Source organism: Corvus cornix, chromosome 1 (genome assembly GCF_000738735.6).
Source record: "Corvus cornix cornix isolate S_Up_H32 chromosome 1, ASM73873v5, whole genome shotgun sequence".
In the NCBI taxonomy this organism is placed as follows: Eukaryota; Metazoa; Chordata; class Aves; order Passeriformes; family Corvidae; genus Corvus; species Corvus cornix.
In genome coordinates, this window is record NC_046332.1 from 117,461,171 (window position 1) to 117,480,532 (window position 19,362).

General features: G+C 56.2%; 1 protein-coding gene across 2 annotated transcripts; it reads right to left on the reverse strand.

The window, feature by feature from the left end:
- Positions 1-1,425: 1,425 nt before the first annotated feature.
- RRM1 (ribonucleotide reductase catalytic subunit M1) lies at positions 1,426-18,403 on the reverse strand. Of its 2 annotated transcripts, none has more exons than XM_039554018.1 (19): positions 18,319-18,403; positions 17,310-17,398; positions 15,594-15,771; positions 15,034-15,134; positions 14,386-14,445; positions 13,590-13,629; positions 12,284-12,446; positions 11,361-11,502; positions 10,684-10,767; positions 10,245-10,406; positions 9,639-9,718; positions 8,975-9,176; positions 8,300-8,449; positions 7,143-7,364; positions 6,197-6,273; positions 5,210-5,345; positions 4,082-4,177; positions 2,894-3,082; positions 1,426-2,594 (listed from the first exon to the last, which is right to left on the reverse strand). In XM_039554018.1, the coding sequence occupies exons 1-19, from the start codon at positions 18,335-18,337 to the stop codon at positions 2,406-2,408; spliced, it is 2,379 nt and encodes a 792-aa protein (XP_039409952.1). In that variant the 5' UTR covers positions 18,338-18,403; the 3' UTR covers positions 1,426-2,405. The 2 variants fall into 2 exon arrangements, with proteins under 2 accessions (XP_039409952.1, XP_019149617.2); XM_019294072.2 differs by lacking the exon at positions 18,319-18,403 and adding an exon at positions 18,054-18,076.
- Positions 18,404-19,362: the final 959 nt, after the last annotated feature.

Here is a 19,362-nt window from a genome sequence, read left to right on the forward strand (position 1 = left end):
CCCCGTGCCCTGGATGTGGGCTCTTCCCAGCTTCCCAAACCTCATCGCATGGGGTGAAAAAGCAAGTGGAGAGAAGGAGAGGATTCGTGAGCAGCAGTGCAGCCTAACGGCCACCACGGCGCACACCCTGGGAAGCTGGAGACACCCGGCTGCGGGAATGACCGCTGGGAACCTGCACAGGGGTCCCTGGGGGCACCTGGGGAGTTCCTGGGGGGCACCTGCAAGACGCTCCTGGCTCAGGAATTCCTCAGCATTTAGCCCAAGCCAGGCACAGCGAATCCCGGGCCAGGAAGCCCTGCCCGAGCCAGGACAGCCCCAGCGGCCCCAGAGCCTGGGCACAAAGCTGCCAGGAATGCACCACAAAGACCCCAGTGCCTTGTCCTGCCCCCCAGTGCCCATCCTCCCTGTCCTGAGCTGTCCCCGCAGTGCCCTGTCCCATTCCCACATCCCGCTGTTCCCATGCCAGGCAGCTCCGATGAGGATCTGCCATGCTTGCCCAGCAGCTGTCCCGGGTCCGTCCCCTCCAGTGCCTCCCAGTTTGCGGTGACAGAGCCGTGCCCCAGTGGCAACCGGAGCTGCCCGGGGACGCCAGCGGGGGCTGAAGAGAAATTCCAAGCACGAGGAAAACTCGAGCCATCTCCGTGTTCCGCCGGCTGTGTCCCAGCCTGGCCAGGGAAGCCGAACTGGAGAAGGGCAGCGCTGCCGGAGCTTCCCCTGGGAAGCAGCGGGAGATTTGGGGCGGTGGCTCGGGACAGGCATGACCCGAATTGCAGAGCCCTCGAGAGGAAACCTGGGACTGAGCCACAGCGAGCCCTGGGAGGTTTAGGGAGGTCTGAGAAGGTCGGGGAGGTTTGGGAAGGGCTGGGGAGCTCAGGGGAGCTCAGGGCAGGGCTGGGAAGGGCTGGGGAGCTCAGGGGAGCTCAGGGCAGGGCTGGGAAGGTCTGGGGAGCTCAGGGCAGGGCTGGGGAGCTCAGGGGAGCTCAGGGCAGGGCTGGGACAGGACCAAACCGGGACACCCGGCAGGGCCGGGCCGCCCTCCCCACGCCCCCGGTCCCGCTGCGCTGCGGCCGCGCCACCAGCGCCCCCCGGCGGCCGCGCGCGGAGCTGCAGGAGCCGCGCCACCCCCGGGACCGGACCGGGACAGAACCGGGACAGGATCGGGACCGGGACCGGGGTTCGTGTGCTCGGGACAGAACCGGGACTGGGGCTGGTGTGGCTTGAGGCCGCTTCCTCTCCTCCCGTCCCTGTTCCCAGGGAGCAGAGCCCAATGCCGCCCAGCTGCCCTCTCCTGTCAGGGAGCTGTGCAGAAGGACAGTGTCTCAATGTCCCTGTGGAAAGCAGCACAGGAGCAAAACCACAAACCTGTTACCACAGATGCTCATTTTTCATCAAAAAAAAAAAGTGTTCCCAAGATAACACCACCCATTCCTTCAACATTCCACGTTTTATTGAGTTTGGCTGGATTCAGGGTTGGTTGTGGTTCATGAGTTCAATAAATATTGCAGAACTGCCTGAAGCCCTGTTGAGTTCGAGCACGGAGTGGGTACAGGAGCAGTAAATTGATAAGAGGTGTAAAAGATCTAAGAACTACCTGGGGTGGAGAAATGGAGCTCTCTGAAAAGAGATGGCAGGTGACCTTCACCGATGGCATGTGCCCCTCACAAGATGGCACACAAGGACAGCACTGGCCCCCCTGCCAGGAAACTGCCTGAGCAGTTAGACTGAATCAGTGACTTTAATGCAGAATAAAATGCAGGGCAGCAGCTCTGCCTTTCCTGGCCCCACTGCAGAGGGATGTTCAGCCAGTGCCATGCTCTGCCCTGGCAGCTGAGGGAAGAGGAGCAACAGCCCGGGAAAAAACACCCCTTCCACCTGTCAGCTCCTCCCAAAGGCTTTCTGGGAAGACCAGAGGAGGGGACAAGGAGAGGGAGCAGCAGTGGGAGGAGGCTCTGGCAGGGTGGGAACACTCCAGGTGTGTCAGCTGGACACAGGTGCTCCTGTGCCCTGGCAGACACTGAACACACCTACCCCGGGGGGGTTCCCAGCCAAGGAAAAGGGACCAGCCAGGGGTGCTGCCTCCTCTGGGCCATGAGGAACAGTCTTTGGTGACTGCAAGGCACAGTCTGGAGTGCCCAGGACAGAGCTGTAAGCGGCACCAGCACCTCCCTGTCCTCGGTCCCGCCTGCAGGGTTCCATGGAAGGCCACGCCAGAACACGGAAATCCCTGGGAAGCCCAGCTACTGAAGCGATGCTCACCCTATCCCTGTGCCCCATCCCTGCGGATGGGGAAGCTACACTACCCCCCTCCCAGCCCCAGCCCTCTGCATCCTCACGTTATTCTGGACGCTCCCATCCCAGCAGCTCCGGCCAGACGGAATGGCTCTGCCGGAGCCGTGGGCGATCCCTTAGGAGCCACACATCAGGCACTCCTCCCTGTTCTCCAGGGAGCACACCATGGCTGCCTTGTTCCTCTCCTTCTCCTCCTCCTCCCTGGAGGCCTTCTCCCGCTCCCGCAGCTTCTCCTTGTTGAGGGTGAACTGGATGGGGTTGGCAGCCGGCTTTGTCCGGAGATAGTACATCCCGGTCTTGAGGCCCTGGGCACACAGCGGGAGCCTCAGGGCTGGGAGCAGCAGTGCAGGCACCCCCAGCTCTGCAGCTCTGGAGATACTCCAGGGGAAAACCGCATTCTTGGAAGGAAACAGCCATTCGCCCTTACCAGAATCAGTGAGACCAACTTGCTGTGCCACAACTTACCAGTCCCTGTGTGCCAAACTTACTGGCCCCAGTTGTTGGGAACGAGCCCCCCCCCGTCCCAGGTAGTGCCCCATTTGTCAGGAACAAGCCCCCAGCCCAGCTAATGCCCCGTTTGTGGGGAGGAAGCCCCCTGCTGTACCTGCTTCCAGCCATAGAAGTGCATGCTGGTGAGCTTCCCGTAGTTGGGCTCGGCGATGTGGATGTTCAGGGACTGGCTCTGGTCGATGAAGGCCCCTCTGTCTGCAGCCATCTTCAGGATGGTTTTTTGGGAGATCTCCCACACGGTCTTGTAGAGCTGCTTCAGGTCATCGGGAATCTCAGGGATGTTCTGGAAGGAACAGGAGGAGTTTCCCAGTGTGGAAAGCACTGACTGCACAAATATCCCCATTTATAACATGGAATTCTTCAGTGATTGCTGGGGCTCCAGCAGTCCTGACTGGAACTGAGGCTTGCACAGCTGAGCTCTATCCCTGAATCCAAACACAGAATCCCAGAATGGTTTGGGTTGGGAGGGAGCCTAAAGCTCACCTCATTCCACCCCTGCCATGGCAGGGACACCTCCCACTGTGCCAGGCTGCTCCAAGCCCCAATGTCCAGCCTGGCCTTGGGCACTGCCAGGGATCCAGGGGCAGCCCCAGCTGCTCTGGGCACCCTGTGCCAGGGCCTGCCCACCCTCCCAGGGAACAATTCCTGCCCAATCTCCCATCCAGCCCTGCCCTCTGGCACTGGGAAGCCATTCCCTGGCTCCTGGCCCTCCAGCCCTTGGAAACAGTCTCTCTCCGTGTTTCCTGTTGGCTCCTTTAGGTCCTGGAAGGCCACAGTTAGGTCACCCTGGAGCCTTCTCTTCTCCAGACTGAACAATCCCAATTCTCTCAGCCTTTCCTTGCATGAGAGGTGCTCCATTCCTCTGATAACCTGGTGGCCTCCTCGTGACATCCTGTGTCTGCAAGCACCAAGCATACACGCAAACACCCTCAGCTCCCCCTCAGCAGTTCCATGTGGATAGGCTGGAGAGCAGGGAAAGGTTCTTCCCCCAGAGGCTGCTGGGCACTGCCCAGGCTCCCCAGGGAATGGGCACGGCCCCGAGGCTGCCAGAGCTCCAGGAGCGTTTGGACAGCGCTGCCAGGGATGCCCAGGCTGGGATTGCTGGGGGGTCTGGGCAGGGCCAGGGGTGGGACTGGGTGATCCCTGTGGGTCCCTTCCAGCACAGCAGATTCCATGACACCCCCTGCTACGAAATCACCCCTTTATCATCTTTCTGGTAGAGTGGGAATGCAGAATGAGCAGCACCTGCCTGGCAGGAATCCCTGCCCTGCTCCCCCTATACCTGGATGGAGCCATTGTGGGCGATGATCTGGTTCTTCATCTCCTCGTTCCACAGGCCCCTCTCCGTGAGATCCTTCAGCAAGTGGGGATTCACAACCTGGGAGGGGCAGAAGGCAGAAGTTTTTAAATGGTTGAACAAGATCCTGCACATTCCTGACAGACTCTCACCCCTGGAAGTGTTCCAGGCCAGGCTGGACAGGGCTTGGAGCAACCTGGTATAGTGGAAGGTGTCCCTGCCCATGGCAGGGGCTGGAACTACATGATCTTTAAGGTCCCTCCAAACCAGTTTGGGATTCTACTGGACATGGCAAATTAGAAAGGGGAGTGTATGGAACTGCCCTGCATGAGGAACTCCAAAAGATGGGAAAAGGAGAGATCTTGCTGTGCCAGGGCCACTGGGCACAACCTGAGTTCCTAAAGAAGGGTGTAAACAAGAAAACTGATGTCAGGAGGGGAAAGAACAGAATAGGGGCAGGCTGAGTATTGGGAAGAAAACACAGCCACCTTTTCCTGCTGGGACTGGGGTCCCTGTCCCACAGCCCTTCCCTGCCCTACACAGGGAGGCAGGGCAACAATCCTGCTGTTCTACCTCCCCACTCCTGTCTGGGGTGATCCTGCAGCCAGGAGAAATGGAGAACACTGAGGGGATGGACACATCTCCCAAACAGGGACAGACTCCCCTTGTCTCCAGAGGGGTCTTTGCTAACTCCAGTCTCCTGAACTCAACTTGAACTCAACTCCCTTCCCTAACCAACAGACCCCTCTGGGCCTGTGGAGCTCTGCCACGGCCCCTTCAGACTTTTGAGTGCTTCACAGCTCAGTCTCAGCTGCTCTTCCCATGTCCCTTCCGTCACATCACCAGCTCCCCCCGAGCAGTCACTCCTGCAGCCCATCTTGAGGCCCCACAAAGGTTTTTCCCAGAGAAAAGCAGCACTTGCTTATAATTTCACCTATTCCACGGTGACTGTGGAACACACAAAGCTGGACTCGTGCAGCACCCAGTGCTCCAGGTCCCCATGGTGCTTGGACACAAACATCCAGCTGAACTGAGCCCCCACGTGTGAGGCCTCCCCTTGTCTTCCTTTGTCATAACAAATAAAGAAACAGCAAAGCTCTTCCCAGAGCTTACCTGGAACTCCCCCGAGAGGACTCTGCGTGTGTAGATGTTGCTGGTGTAGGGCTCGATGGACTCATTGTTGCCCAGGATCTGGGCAGTGGAAGCCGTTGGCATGGGGGAAATGAGGAGGCTGTTCCTGACACCGTACCTGGGGGCAACGGGCAAAGTTAGGGAGCTGCAGCCAAGGGAGACAGGACAGAGCCAGGAACAGCACGGACTGGGAAATCCAGGATAACCTGCAAAGCCTCACATCACTCACAGGGAAAAGGGAAGCACCACTGAACTGGCACTGTGGGTCAAGTGGAAGTGGAATTAAGGGCTTTGCTATTTTCATAAATGACTCAGTCACAGGATGGGGTGCAGGGAAGACAATCTGCCAGGCACTGCTCAACCCACAGCCCTGAGGCAGAACTGAACCAGCAGCCCATGAAGAGGCTGAAACCTCTCCACACACAGGACAGGGGACAGATTTACCACATTTAAAAATAAGAGCCAAACAGAATCAGTCCATGACAGGCACTTCACACTTCAGTGATTCCTGTCTTCAGGATGTTCAAGGCTCAGCTTTTCCCTGGCAGCAGGGGAGAGCCCCTAAGCCCAGCTCATGGCTCACTCCTCACTATGTTTGTTTGCTGATCCATCTGAGATGGAATTAGAGCTCAGCTAAAGCAGAGCAGTGAGGGTGGGCTCCTCTGCCTTGGAAGGACAAAAATGAAAGAAAGCCACCCAAAAAACAGCTCTGAGGAAAGATCTGCTGGGGTGGAGGGAACACATGGGGCTGTTTTTACACTTGGACCCTACCTTTAGTTCTCAGTAGACAGAACATACCAAATTCATAACCAAGGCCAGGCTGGACATTGGGGCTTGGAGCAGCCTGGGACAGTGGGAGGTGTCCCTGCCCATGGCAGGGGTGGCACTGGATGGGCTTTGAGGTCCTTCCCACCCAAACCAGTCTGGGTTTTATCTCACATCTACTACAAACCGTGCAGGGTTACTCACTTGGCAATCTTCTCCTTCAAAGCCTTCCAATCCCAAAGGTCAGAGGGGGTGACGTTCCACATGTCATACTGAAGGATCTGAGGAACACAGTTTGGTCCAAATTAGAGAAGGCACTCTTTTCTCCATGTTTTATAAACCCCATTGGAAATGAACCTGTTATTCCTATTAACTCTTCTCTCCAACTAGCTCCTGTATGACCCAACAAACGCTTGATCTTGTGACTGCTCCAGGGCTTGTCTTTTCAAATCAGAGAATCACACAAAGTATCCTGAGTGGGAAAGGACCCCCAGGATCACCCAGTCCCACCCCTGGCCCTGCACAGACACCCCACCAATCCCAGCCTGGGCATCCCTGGCAGCGCTGTCCAAACGCTCCTGGAGCTCTGGCAGCCTCGGGGCCGTGCCCATTCCCTGGGGAGCCTGGGCAGTGCCCAGCAGCCTCTGGGGGAAGAGCCTTTCCCTGCTCTCCAGCCTGAGCCTGCCCTGGCCCAGCTCCAGCCGCTCCCTGGCTGCTGTCCCTGGCCCAGGAGCAGAGATCGGAGCTGTCCCTGCGCTGCCCCTCGGGAGGAGCTGCAGCCCCGGGGAGCTCTGCCCTCAGGCTCCTCCAGGCTGAGCTGACCAGGTGACCTCGGGTGGCCCCTGCAGACCCTTCCCCATCCTCCTGTCCCTCCTTTGGACACTCTCTTGGATCTTTCTTACACTGAGACACCCAGAGCTGTCCCCAGCACTGGAGGTGAGGCTGCCCCAGCCCAGAGCAGAGTGGGACAATCCCCTCCCTAGCCAGGCTGGTGATGCCGGCCCTGGTGTTCCCCAGGACAGGGATGGCCCTCCTGGCTCCAGGGCACTGCTGACTCAGATCCCACTTGCCATCAGCCAGGTCCCTGCAGCAGCCCAGGCACAGGATCAGCGTTCCAGAGCTTTTCCCTGCCCCAGTCCCTAGCACTCACCCCCTTGCTGACCGGAGAGCCCTCATAGGTGTCGTAGGGGCCCTGCTCCCTGGCCAGCTCACAGCTGGCCTCCAGGGCCCCGTAGTAAATGGTCTCGAAGATGTGCTGGTTGAGGCGCTGCGCCTCAGCGCTCTCGAAGGGGAACCTCATGAGGATGAAGGCGTCGGCCAGGCCCTGCACGCCGATGCCGATGGGGCGGTGCCGGCGGTTGGAGCGCTCGGCCTGCAAGGACAGCACAGACAGGGTTAACTCCAGCACAGCTGCGGGGGAAACCAGGCTGGGACGGGCCTCTGGGAGCAGAACCTCCTGCTGCAACGTGCCATGAGCTCTGCATCAGCACACCTTCCATCCTGCCCAGGGCCCCCCTGTCTGCTGTTTGCTGAGACCCAGACTGAGTTTCTTAGAACTCAGCATACATTGTGATTGTTTAACCCAGCCAGGATTTAGCAGTGAACACTCAGCACATTCTGATAAATGAAGACATTTAACAGAGCAGAATCGCAGAGTCACAGAACCACTGAGGTTGGGAAATCTCTCTGAGCCCACCAAGTCCAACTGTTCCCCAGCAGTGCCAAGGCCACCACTGACCACGTCCCCAGGTGCCACATCCACATGGATATTAAACCCCTCCTAGGGATGAGGACTTCACACTGCCCTGGGCAGCCTGTGCCATTTTCCATTATGAAATTTTTTCTAATGTTCAACTTAAACCTCCCCTGGCACAGGTTGAGGCCATTTCTTCTTGTCCTGTCCCTTGTTCTCTGGGAGCAGAGCTTGACCCCCACCTGGCTGCCCCCTCCTGCCAGGGAGCTGTAAAACCAACCAAAATGAGTTACACCCTCTCAGGATCTTTCCAGGATCCTTCTCTCTGTTCCACTTCCCACTCTGTTCCTAGTGCTGGTCTGTGCTTTATGGAAATTCTCACACATGAAAAAATTCCAATGGCAGAACCAGAGTGGGAAGCTTTTCCTACAACTGCTTCACTATGAAACTGCTCTGGGTTGAAGCTCAGGCAGGCACTGACAGGTCCCACCTGGGAACAGGTGGCTAACAGAGCTCCCAACAGATCTGTGGAGTTTCCCTGTGACTCTTTGTGTCCCACACTGCTCTGGGATTGCTCTGGGCAGGATTCAGCCCTGCCCCAGCCCAGCACTCACCTCTGGCACAGGGTAGTAGTTGATATCAATGATTTTGTTGAGGTTTCGGACTATGACCTTGGTGACCTCAGCCAGCTTCTTGAAGTCGTAGGTGTGCTCAGGGGTCACGTACATGTTTAGGGCGATGGAGGCCAGGTTACACACAGCCACCTGCGGGCAGAGACAGGGAACCATTGGGAATGGGCCAAGAACACACAGCTCAGCTCCACAGCAGCTCCCTGTCCAGACTGCACAGAAGCAACCTACCAGGGAACCTGCCAGGCTGGGAAAGTGCACCCCTTGATCCTCTTGCACCTCAGAAGTTGTGCAAAAGGTAACAACAATTCAGGAAAGTTCAGTAGAAATTGGTATGACTAGAAAAATCCTGCCCTGATCAGTTCTACTGCCTGGAAACCAGCCTTACACACAATCCCAGAAGGGTCTGGGTTGGAAGGAACTTTCAAGCCCATCTTGTTCCTTGTCACTTTCCCTTTGAAGGGTGTCTTGTGTCATCCCAAATCCTCCACAGGAGCGGGAAGGGAACCCACAGTCAGTGGAAGAGCTGTGAGTACTCAGGTCAGAACTTGCTCAGCTGCCTGCTCCCTTCCCCAAGCAACAGTCAGACACATCCCAGAGAGCTGCCACAGGAGCAGCCCCAGCTTTCCCCAACACTCCCAGCTCCCGTTCTGCACCCACCTCCTCCTTGCTGGTGTATTCCACGATCTCGGTGCACAGGTTGCTGCACTTGATGGTGCCCAGGTTCTGCTGGTTGCTCTTCCTGTTGCAGGAGTCCTTGTAGAGCATGTAGGGGGTGCCAGTCTCAGTCTGGGACTCGATGATGGCATACCAGAGCTGCTGGGCCTTCACCACCCTGCGCACGCGGCCCTGCCGCTCGTAACTGCAACACACACGGAGCCCTGTCAGCCCCAGAGCCCCCCAAACCAGGGAAAGAGTCCTTTTAACTCCTCGGGGTCTGGGGCAGCCAAGGGCCTCCTCACTGCTGAGCTCTGAACTAGCACGGGGAGCCCTCACAGCAGGGCAGCAGCACTGTCCTTGTTGAAGGGAAACAAATCTGTCACTACAGCAGTCACACAGCAATTCCACACAAAGCCACGGAGTGCTTTGAGTGGGGATCGCTCCAGGATGTCCCTCTAACAGGCTGAAATGGTCACTCACACACAGCTCCACCCTGACAGGTCACAGTGTGAAGGACACATCCCCATCCTCACATATTTATCAATCTGACAATGAGCCCAGTGGCCACTTCTGAGCCCCCTCCAAACCTGTGCCACAGCCCCAGATCCTGCAGGCAGCTCTGGGAGAGGATGGCACCACTTACAGGTCTGCTCACTCTTCCTACCTCTCATAGAGCTTCTCAAATTCCTCTCCCCAGACATCATCGAGGCCAGGACACTCATTTGGGCACATTAAGGACCAGTCCTGTAAGGAGGAAAAATATTCAGAGGAAATCTTCAGGCACTCTGTTAATTAAAGCTGTGGCTGCCCCTGGATCCCTGGCAGTGCCCAAGGCCAGGCTGGACATTGGGGCTTGGAGCAGCCTGGCACAGTGGGAGGTGTCCCTGCCATGGCAGGGGTGGCACTGGATGGGCTTTAAGGTCCCTCCCAAGCCAAACCAGTCTGGGAACCTGTGAAATACAAGCAGGCATAGGAAGAACAGTGTACTGAGGAAATGTTGATGCTTTAAGGAAACCCCAGAGTCAAAACAGCCCAACAGTCCAAGAACATGTCATTGGCTGTAAGATTAAGCAAAGTATCCCACTGGAGTTGTCCAGCTCCATTCTCTGCCTGCACAGCCAAGTTCCCAAACAAGGTGCAGAAGCTCTTCCAGGAAGGTCCTGGAAGGAACAAGGAGCAAAGCAGCTCTGCAGCCCTTCCTGAGGTCCTTCCAGGGCTGCTCACCTGTTCCTCCACTACCAGACCTTTTCTGTGCCAGCCAAGTTCTCACCTGGTTGGTTTCCACTCGCTTCATGAAGAGATCAGGGATCCAGAGGGCAAAGAACAGGTCCCTGGCTCGCTGCTCTTCTTTCCCAGTGTTCTTCTTCAAGTCCAGGAACTCAAAGATGTCCAGGTGCCATGGCTCCAGGTAGATGGCAAAAGCCCCAGGTCTCTGGGACATGGAACACAACCTGGATCAGAACAAACCGTCCTTGGAAAGAAACCTCCTGCCCTGCTCCTGAGCGCACACAACACCCCAAACTAGCTGGGAACTGGGGGGCAACACCAGGGGAACACCAGACACCAACACAAGGGGAAAAATGCCCTTTTCTGATTATGTGTCACCCACAACCACTCCATCAGCTCCCTGATGTTCATGGGACAACCCTTCCCAGTGTGGAAGCTCTCCCATTACCCGAGGCTCCCTTCTGGACCCTCCTGAGAGGTACCTTGTTTCCACCTTGATCCACGTAACGGGCGGTGTTGTTGTAGACCCTCAGCATGGGAACGAGCCCGTTGGAATTCCCGTTTGTCTGCAGAGGCACAGGACAACCATCAGCACTGAAAAGCAACTCCCTGCAGGGGCTGGCCTGCATTTCCTGTGGGTCTTTCATTGCTCTGCAGAGCTCTTATACTGATCAACGTCAATTATTTCCACTCCCATCCCCACGCTTTTTCTGACAAAAATGTATTTATCAGCTACGTGTCACAGAGCTAATAAAATGTCCCTTCTAACTTCTTGCCCCTACATTATGTCACCTAAAGGCTTGCAGGGTCTGCACACACTGTGACAAGAAACCCCAAACACACATCCACAGACAGTCTGGGGCAGCTAGAGACACAGACAGGCAAAGGGCTAGTGCACGAGTCTCTGGGCATATTGCTAGGGTGCCAATAGATAAACATTGGAATTGCCTGACCAAACAGTGGAGTAAGATGCTCTTTCTGGAAGGATTTCTATCAGGAAGCCAAACACCAAGGAAAACCAACCTTCCTGCCTTTGGCCAAGGGACTACAGAGGGAGGCTCACTGCTGTGTGAGCTGAGTGAGGAGCAGCACTGCTTTGGCAGCCAGAGGGAAGGCATTTCCTGGGAGCAGCAGGAGTGGCCCTGTGCTGGACACTCACCCCAGCAATGTAGCTGCCCGTGGCACGGATGCAGCTCACAGCAAGGCCAATGCCCCCAGCAGACTTGGAGATGAGGGCACACTGCTTCAGGGTGTCGTAGATGCCCTCGATGCTGTCGTCCTTCATGCACAGCAGGAAGCAGCTGAAGGAAACAAATGGTGTCAGTGGACAAAGATGGGAAGGAAAAGTCGCAAGTGTTTCACCAGGCTGCAACAACCAGGGCAAACATGGGACCTTTAATGTGCTCCACAAAGCAACCCCACAGGCGTGGAATAAAGGACAGCTTCAGAAAACAGCAAGAGCAATACTCGTACTGCTGATACCTCTGCTACCAAACATGTTTAATCATAGGATCATGGAATACTTTGAGTTGGAAGGGACCTACAAGGATCAGAGTCCAGTTTCTGGTCCTGCACAATCCCAGCCTGGGCATCCCTGGCAGCGCTGTCCAAACGCTCCTGGAGCTCTGGCAGCCTCGGGGCCGTGCCCATTCCCTGGGGAGCCTGGGCAGTGCCCAGCAGCCTCTGGGGGAAGAGCCTTTCCCAATACATTGATACAAACCTTTCTAAAATATAATCCTCCCTCTGATATATATGATCTCAGAAGTCTATCTGTTATGCTTGCTGCTTTTAGAAAAGCATTACCAGGATTCATTTGGTAACCTGTAGCAGACCATGCACATCAGGAACTTTCCAATATAATACAGCCATGGAAAGGTTTCCATTAGCTCTAGAGTTTACAGAAACATGGGTATTTTTCCCCAAAGACAGCTAAAACTTGACAGCAGCTGCTCAGAACTTCATAAAAACATGCACAGAAATTCAGCTGCTAATTTCAGAGGCTGTGCAAGTGTCTCACTCGAGCAGATGTGATTCCTAAGCCTTTCCCTGTGCCCAGGAATGCATTAAGGAGAGGGAGAGCACCTGGAGAGCTGGGGGCGGTTGGTGCCCGCGTTGAAGAGCGTGGGCGAGGCGTGGGTGAACCAGCGCTCCGAGAGCAGGTTGTAGGTCTCAATGGCGGCGTCGATGTTGGCCTTGTGGATGCCCACAGACACCCTCATCAGCATGTGCTGGGGACGCTCGGCAACTGCAGTGGAACGGAATCAGGGAATTCCATGGGTTGGGGTGGGAAGGAGCTTACAGCCCATCCAGTGCCATGGCAGGGACACCTCCCACTGTCCCAGGCTGCTCCAAGCCCCAATGTCCAGCCTGGCCTTGGGCACTGCCAGGGATCCAGGGGCAGCCCCAGCTGCTCTGGGCACCCTGTGCCAGGGCCTGCCCACCCTCCCAGGGAACAATTCCTGCCCCATCTCCCATCCAGCTCTGCCCTCTGGCACTGGGAAGCCATTCCCTGGCTCCTGGCCCTCCATGCCTTGGGAATTGTCTCTCTCCAGGTTTCCTGCAGCTCCTTCAGGCCCTGCAAGGCCACACTGAGCTCAGCCCAAAGCTTCTCCTCTCCAGGCTGAACAATCCCAGCTCTCGCAGCCTTTCCTCCCAGCAGAGCTGCTCCATCCCTCTGCTCATCCTGGTGCCTCCTCTGGCCTCTCTCCCGCAGCTCCACGTCCTCCCTGTGCTGGGCCCAGGGCTGGGGCAGCTCTGCAGGTGGGGTCTCACCTGAGTGGGGCAGAATCCCCCTTTTCCTGCTATCCACACTGGGGATCAGCACAGGGATTTTGGGATGCCATGGCATGTGGCTGGGGCATGTCCAGCTTCTCACCCACCAACTAAACCCAGAGAGCCAGGGAGAAAGAAGACTCCATGTGACAGTCACAGACAGACACAGAGGTCACGGCAACAAGCTCCAAACACTGTGCAGTGGGACACTGGAGAGCCAGAGTTTTCAGGGAATCACACAGTGATTCAGGTTGGAAGGAACTTGAGCCCTCCAGCCCAGCTCCTGCTCGAAGAGCACCAGGCCTGTTTATTCAGGACTTTATCCCATCAGGCTTTGAAAAATGCAAGGAACAACCTGCTCCAATGCTCAACGGCTCTCATGGAGGAGGGAAAAAGCCCCACCTGTACTAACAGTTAAATCCAATCAAATGTCCAGTCAAGAATCCAATCATGTTTCAGCTTTATGATATTATAATTAATCTCTGACCCTTCTGGTGTCCCAGGATTTCCAAGCCAAGGGCCTGCAGTGAAAGCACAGTACCTAAACTTAGCTTCAATTTAATTTAAATTAACTCAAATTTCTTAAGAAGTGCTCAGCACTAGGAACAGCTCTTACCTTTGGAGTTGATTTTCAGCAAGTAGGAGCGTTCCAGAGTCTTTAAAAGAGAGGATGGATTTTAGCAGACAGGCAGATTTGGATTTTCTAAAAAACCCTGTTAACTCCAAACTCAGTCATCTTCACACCCCTCATCCCAGGCTTCACCACCCCTGCACTCTGCTCCTCCTCTCTTTATTAGCTTAATTAGGTGATTAACAACTGAAAATACACAAGTCCACTGGAAGATTCCAACAGTGCTTTGGATTATAGAGTGTGGAGCATGGGCAGGAGGTTCCACACCGCCCTGAACCCACAAGAGCTCTCTGGAGTCCCTGGAGCTATGGAATAGTGGAGCCCTCCCGAGAGCCCTAAACTCGAGTCAGGCCCAAAACAAAGCAGCACAGCTGAGCTGGTGTGAGGGCAGCAGAGCAGCCCCTGGGGTGATGTGGGGAGAGGCTCCAGCAGCAGGGGAGAGGATAAATGTGTGGCATGACACACTGAGAGAACTGCTCCACTAAACAGTGGGAAAAGCAGAAATCCCTTCTTTGCCTTATTAAGGATTAGATTATTTCCTTTAGGAAGGCATTTGACAACATTCAGTGTGATCTGCTGTGACTGCCCAACAGCTAAAATATTCCAACTGCAAGAAAACTCCACGATTTATCCCACTGGGCAGCTGCTCTGTGCCAGTCCCCCTCACCTTCACAGCCCCACTGATGTCCCACCTCCTCCCGTGCCCCCCTTTGCCCCAATCCAGACGATTCAACAAGCATTCCCACCCTTCCCAACAGACCCAGGACAATGTGCTCTTTACCTTGAAGCCAAAGTAGTTGTAGGAGAAGTCTCTGTCATAGATGATGGCAGAGTTGAGGCGCTGGCAGGAAAAAACAAAACTGACCTTTACAAGGTGTAACAATGTTATCCCTGCCGGCACTCCTGGCCCCAAAGCTCTGGTGTGTAAGGGGCACAGAGCACAGGAATGAAGCACCAACAGCACTTCCCTCAAAACAACAAAAGCACAGCTGCAACAACCTTTTTTCACTCAGCTTTTGGCTGAATGTTCTGAAATCTAATTGGACAATGAGAAACGAAACACAGAACCAAAGGACAAATGGAACTTCCCAGTAGGAATGCAGACCTGGAATGAACCCAAATCTCTTCTGTCCCTCCTTGTGCTGCCTCACTTTGCTACAGCACAAGGTACTTTTTCTCAAATAAATTACTTGTGCTGATTGTGGCAATGGGAACATCCAAGAAAACAAATTCTACTACAAAAACATCCTCACAGGAAGAAAATGCCTCCATCCCCTCTTACACGTTCCGCTCATACCCTGCACTGGTTTCTGTGTTGGCTTTTTGCCCTAAAACAAACATGGCTTGCTTAAAAAATATGAAAAGTGAATTATTTAAGTATTTAAAATTGAGTGCAATCATTCAGAAGTGAAACAAACCCACTACTTACATCTTTGTTGGCCAAAACTATGTCGAGAGTTTCTTTGGAGATCATTGGGGAGTGCTTCCCGTTGTGAGGGTTGATGTAGGTGTAGAGATCCTCCATCACATCTGCAAGGAAAAGGGACATGAACAGGGCATGTCCAGGCCTGTACCTGCAGCACCTGGCACTGGGATTCAGGGATAGAAGAGGCAGGAATGCCTGTCCTCGGACACAACCCCCTCCAGCCCCTCAAACACACAACTGCTCTTCTACTGCTCAGCACTGTGAACGTTAACGATGCACTTCTCTTATAAATTCTGTTAAACCCCAGTGTAAGAAGCAACAAATGGGGAGTTAAGTGGGTACAACCTGATCTCAATCTATGACATTTTTCACCATTCCATTTCTACAGCTGCTTTTCACAAACCAGGCAATTCCATTTGCCTTGGGAAACTCGTGGGTTTCATCTCCATGGCATTTTCAGCCAGTCTGGGTCCTCAGGAACTCCCACTTGGGAGATTTCCATATTTCTGTGCTCCAAGCCTCCCACTCTGTCTCTCCCCCAGCCGCTGGAGACGTTCACCCACCACTGAAGACTTTCTTGGTCTCCTTGTGCAGGTTGGACACGGCGATGCGGGCGGCCAGGATGGCGTAGTCAGGGTGCTTGGTGGTCAGCGTGGCCGCGGTCTCTGCGGCCAGAGTGTCCAGCTCCACCGTGGTGACCCCGCTGTACAGCCCCTGAATCACCTTCATGGTGATCTGTGCCTGCAAGAGGGAAATGCCCCAGCTCAGGGACCGCCAATCCCCCTGGTTCAGATGGATCTCAGCGCCTGCAGCACAGCCTGCCATGTGGGAAGCAGAAAGCAAACTGGGAGAGCTGGGAATGCTCACCTGGAGAGGGACTGGGGACAAGGGCTGGGGGGCAGGAGCCAGGGAATGGCTTCCCAGTGCCAGAGGGCAGGGCTGGATGGGAGATTGGGCAGGAATTGCTCCCTGGCAGGGTGGGCAGGCCCTGGCACAGGGTGCCCAGAGCAGCTGGGGCTGCCCCTGGATCCCTGGCAGTGCCCAAGGCCAGGCTGGACATTGGGGCTTGGAGCAGCCTGGGACAGTGGGAGGTGTCCCTGCCCATGGCAGGGGTGGCACTGGGTGGGCTTGAAAGCTTCTTCTATCCCAAATCCTTCTAGGATTCTGTGTAAGGACGGTTTCCAGGCAATAGGATTGACCAGGCCAGAATTTTTCTGGCCACACCGATCTCTACTGAACCTTTGTGAACTGTTGTTACTTTTGCACAACTCATGAGATTTACAGCCTCACTGGGAACATTATCACAAAGTTTGGGAGGGTTACTGTTGGCCTGGGAAGCCTCTGGCACCAGCAGATCCAAGTCCCAAAGGAGAAACTGAGCTCCAGGAAGAGAGGTCACACACAACTGCAGAATAAATAAGAATTCAGAGGCACGAGGAGGCAGGAGGACTCGGAATTTCATTTCTGTCCTCAGCATCAACTTCCAGTCACTGAGGACAAGTCAGGACACTTTGTGCTGTGACCACCAAGTCACCAGTGTCCTCCTCCTGCTCTCCATCCCAGAGACTTTTGGGTACAGGACCAATGGCAGCTGTTTGATGGGTGGAATTTCAGACAGGAGAATGGATCATGAGAACTTGGGAGATGGGAAGAGCCTCAACTGCTGACTCCACATGGCCAGACTGGGTCTGAGACATGCATAAAAATCTCACAGACATCGGTGGATCCAAGGGGGAGTCATCCTGGGCACAGGCTTTGGAAGGAGAAGCTTCCATGAGTGGGAGCAATGCCCACCCCAAATCCTGCACAGGGCAGAAAACCAAGCAGGGGTGTTGCAATGACAGGGAGTTCTGTCCTGGTGTTTGACCAGGAGGGGATCCAGAGCTACTTCCATATGGCATTGCTCCAGCTTTGCAGACTGACACTGGCAGCAACCTGCCAAATCCAAAATATGGGAACTGGAGCAACAAAACCCTTTTTTTTTAAGTACCAGGGGCTCAACAGCTTCCCCAAGGTTTGAGGAGAAAGGGGATTTTCTCCTCCCCAGTCTCTGCACCTGGGAAGCAAAACCCCTCAGAACACAAACACCTGGAACAAACACATTCTGGATGTGTTTGCCAAGAGTTCATGGAACTACAGAATATCCCGAGAGGGAAGGGACCCACAGGGATCCTCAAATCCAACACAGGGCACCCCAGGAATGCCTGCCCAGGCTTCCACCTGGCTTTTGCCCAGGAGAAGCTGGGGTCAGGGTGGGAAGGAGGAGGAGTGGGACTCACGGGATCCACGAAGTCGGCGTTGAGGCCGTAGCAGAGCTTCTGGATGCGCGACGTGATCTTGTCAAACATGACCCGCTCCTGGCGCCCATCTGGGGACAGAGCCCACGGCACACCAGTGCCACACCAGTAAGGACCAGTTCAGCACAGAATGCTCCGTCCCAGCCCATCCCGTGGGGGAATTCGGCGTGGGAATCACCAGGGACAGCCTGCTCGGGTGGGGTACAAGGAAAGGGGAGGCTCCCCCTCACCCCAAGAACTCCCACCTAAAACTGCACAAACCCAATTCCCCGGGGTGGGGACCCAGCTGAGGGTCACCCCCCACCTCAGCCTGGGGACCCCTCCCCTGGCCCAGCACCCCTGGGACCAAAGGGGTGGGGACCAAGCCCAAAGCTCCTGCCATGGGACCCAAAACAAACTGAGGAGTCTCGTCCCTCACTCTTGGTGTCCTGGGGGGAGCTCTCTCACTCTGGGCTCCCCCCAAAGCCGAGGGGAGCCCATCTCCTTGCACCAGGTACCATGAGGGACCTTCGGAGCTGAGGCGATCCCATCCATCCTCCCACTCTGCTAAAAAGAGGGGGGGACCCTATCTGCTCTCTATGGGTGCCATGAGGGGAACCCCCAAAGCAAAAGGGCGTCTCATCCCCTCACCCCATGTGCCATAAGGGAATCCCAAAGCTGAAGAGGTCCCATCCCTCACGTGCCATGAGGGACCCTTCCAAAATGGGGCGACTCCCATCTGCTTACCTTGGGTGCCATGCAAGGGACCCCCAAAGCAGAGGCAACCCCATCCTTCCATGTGCCACGAGGAAACCCCAGAATGGGGGAGGGATTCCCCTCCAGGTGCCACGAGGGACCCCCAAAGCCGAGGGGTCCCATGCCCACACACTGGGTGCCCTGGACAGGACAGTGCCCCCCATCCCCGACACTCGGTACCGTGAAGGACACCCCGAGGAGCAGGGGGACCCCCCCCAGAGCAGTGGGGCGCCCCCGGGGCGGGGGGAGCGCTCACCCCGCTTCACGACGTGCATGGCGGCGGCGGCGGCGGGTCCCTCTCGGCGCCTCCCGCTCCCTCTGGGCAGCTCCGCGCCCGCCGCTTCCCGCGCCCGCCGCGCGCGCCCCGCCCCTCTGAGGCCGCCGCCGCCGCCATCTTGCCTCCGGGCACGGCCCCCTGCTTCGCCCCCTTCCCGCACCGCCACGCTCCCGGCGCTGCCTGTCGCCGCTGGCGGACACTAATCCCGTCCCTCATCCCGGTATTTCCCCCGCTTTCTCCCCGGGAATCGCCGCCCCGCCGGGGAACACGGCGAATCCCGCCCGCTTCAAAGATGGCGGCGCCAGCGCTGCTCCCCCTCATAGGGGAGGAGACGGAGGGACAGGACAGGGCCGAGGGCGCCAAAGACAGAGCCCGCGAAGGGACAAAATACCCCCGTCCTAAAACGCCAAAACAATAACTATGTTAATTCTAATTACCCTAAATCAAGGGTCAGGCGTGGAATGTGCGATTAAACTTTGGATTCCACTGCCCAGGGAGGTGGTGGAGTCCCCGTCCCTGGAGGTGTCCAAGGAACAACTGGACAGGAACAATCTGAGGCTCCGCTGTGGAACGGCCGCAGTGCCATCGGTCTCTGGCCCAGGGCGAGAGGAGCAGCAGGGAAAGAGCTGAAATGACACAAAGTTCTCTCCCAAGGTCAAAAGCAGCAAAGCTGCAGCTGCAGAGCCTCCAGCCCTGAGACACCAACATCGGGAGGATGTGGAGCTGCTGGAGAGAGCCCAGAGGAGGCCCCGGAGCTGCTCCAGGGCTGGAGCCCCTCTGGAGCCAGGCTGGGAGAGCTGGGAGTGCTCACCTGGGGAAGAGAAGGCTCCGGGGAGAGCTCAGAGCCCCTTGCAGGGCCTAAAGGGGCTCCAGGAGAGCTGCAGAGGGACTGGGGACAAGGCATGGAGGGCCAGGAGCCAGGGAATGGCTTCCCAGTGCCAGAGGGCAGGGCTGGATGGGAGATTGGGCAGGAATTGTTCCCTGGGAGGGTGGGCAGGCCCTGGCACAGGGTGCCCAGAGCAG

Coding starts and splice junctions, on each gene's coding strand:
- RRM1 (XM_039554018.1), bottom strand. Junction 14,446..15,033: donor TAGTTTTGGCCAACAAAGAT/GTAAGTAGTGGG, acceptor TTTTCCTGCCAG/CGCCTCAACTCTGCCATCAT. Junction 7,365..8,299: donor ACTACTACCCTGTGCCAGAG/GTGAGTGCTGGG, acceptor CTGTCCTTGCAG/GCCGAGCGCTCCAACCGCCG.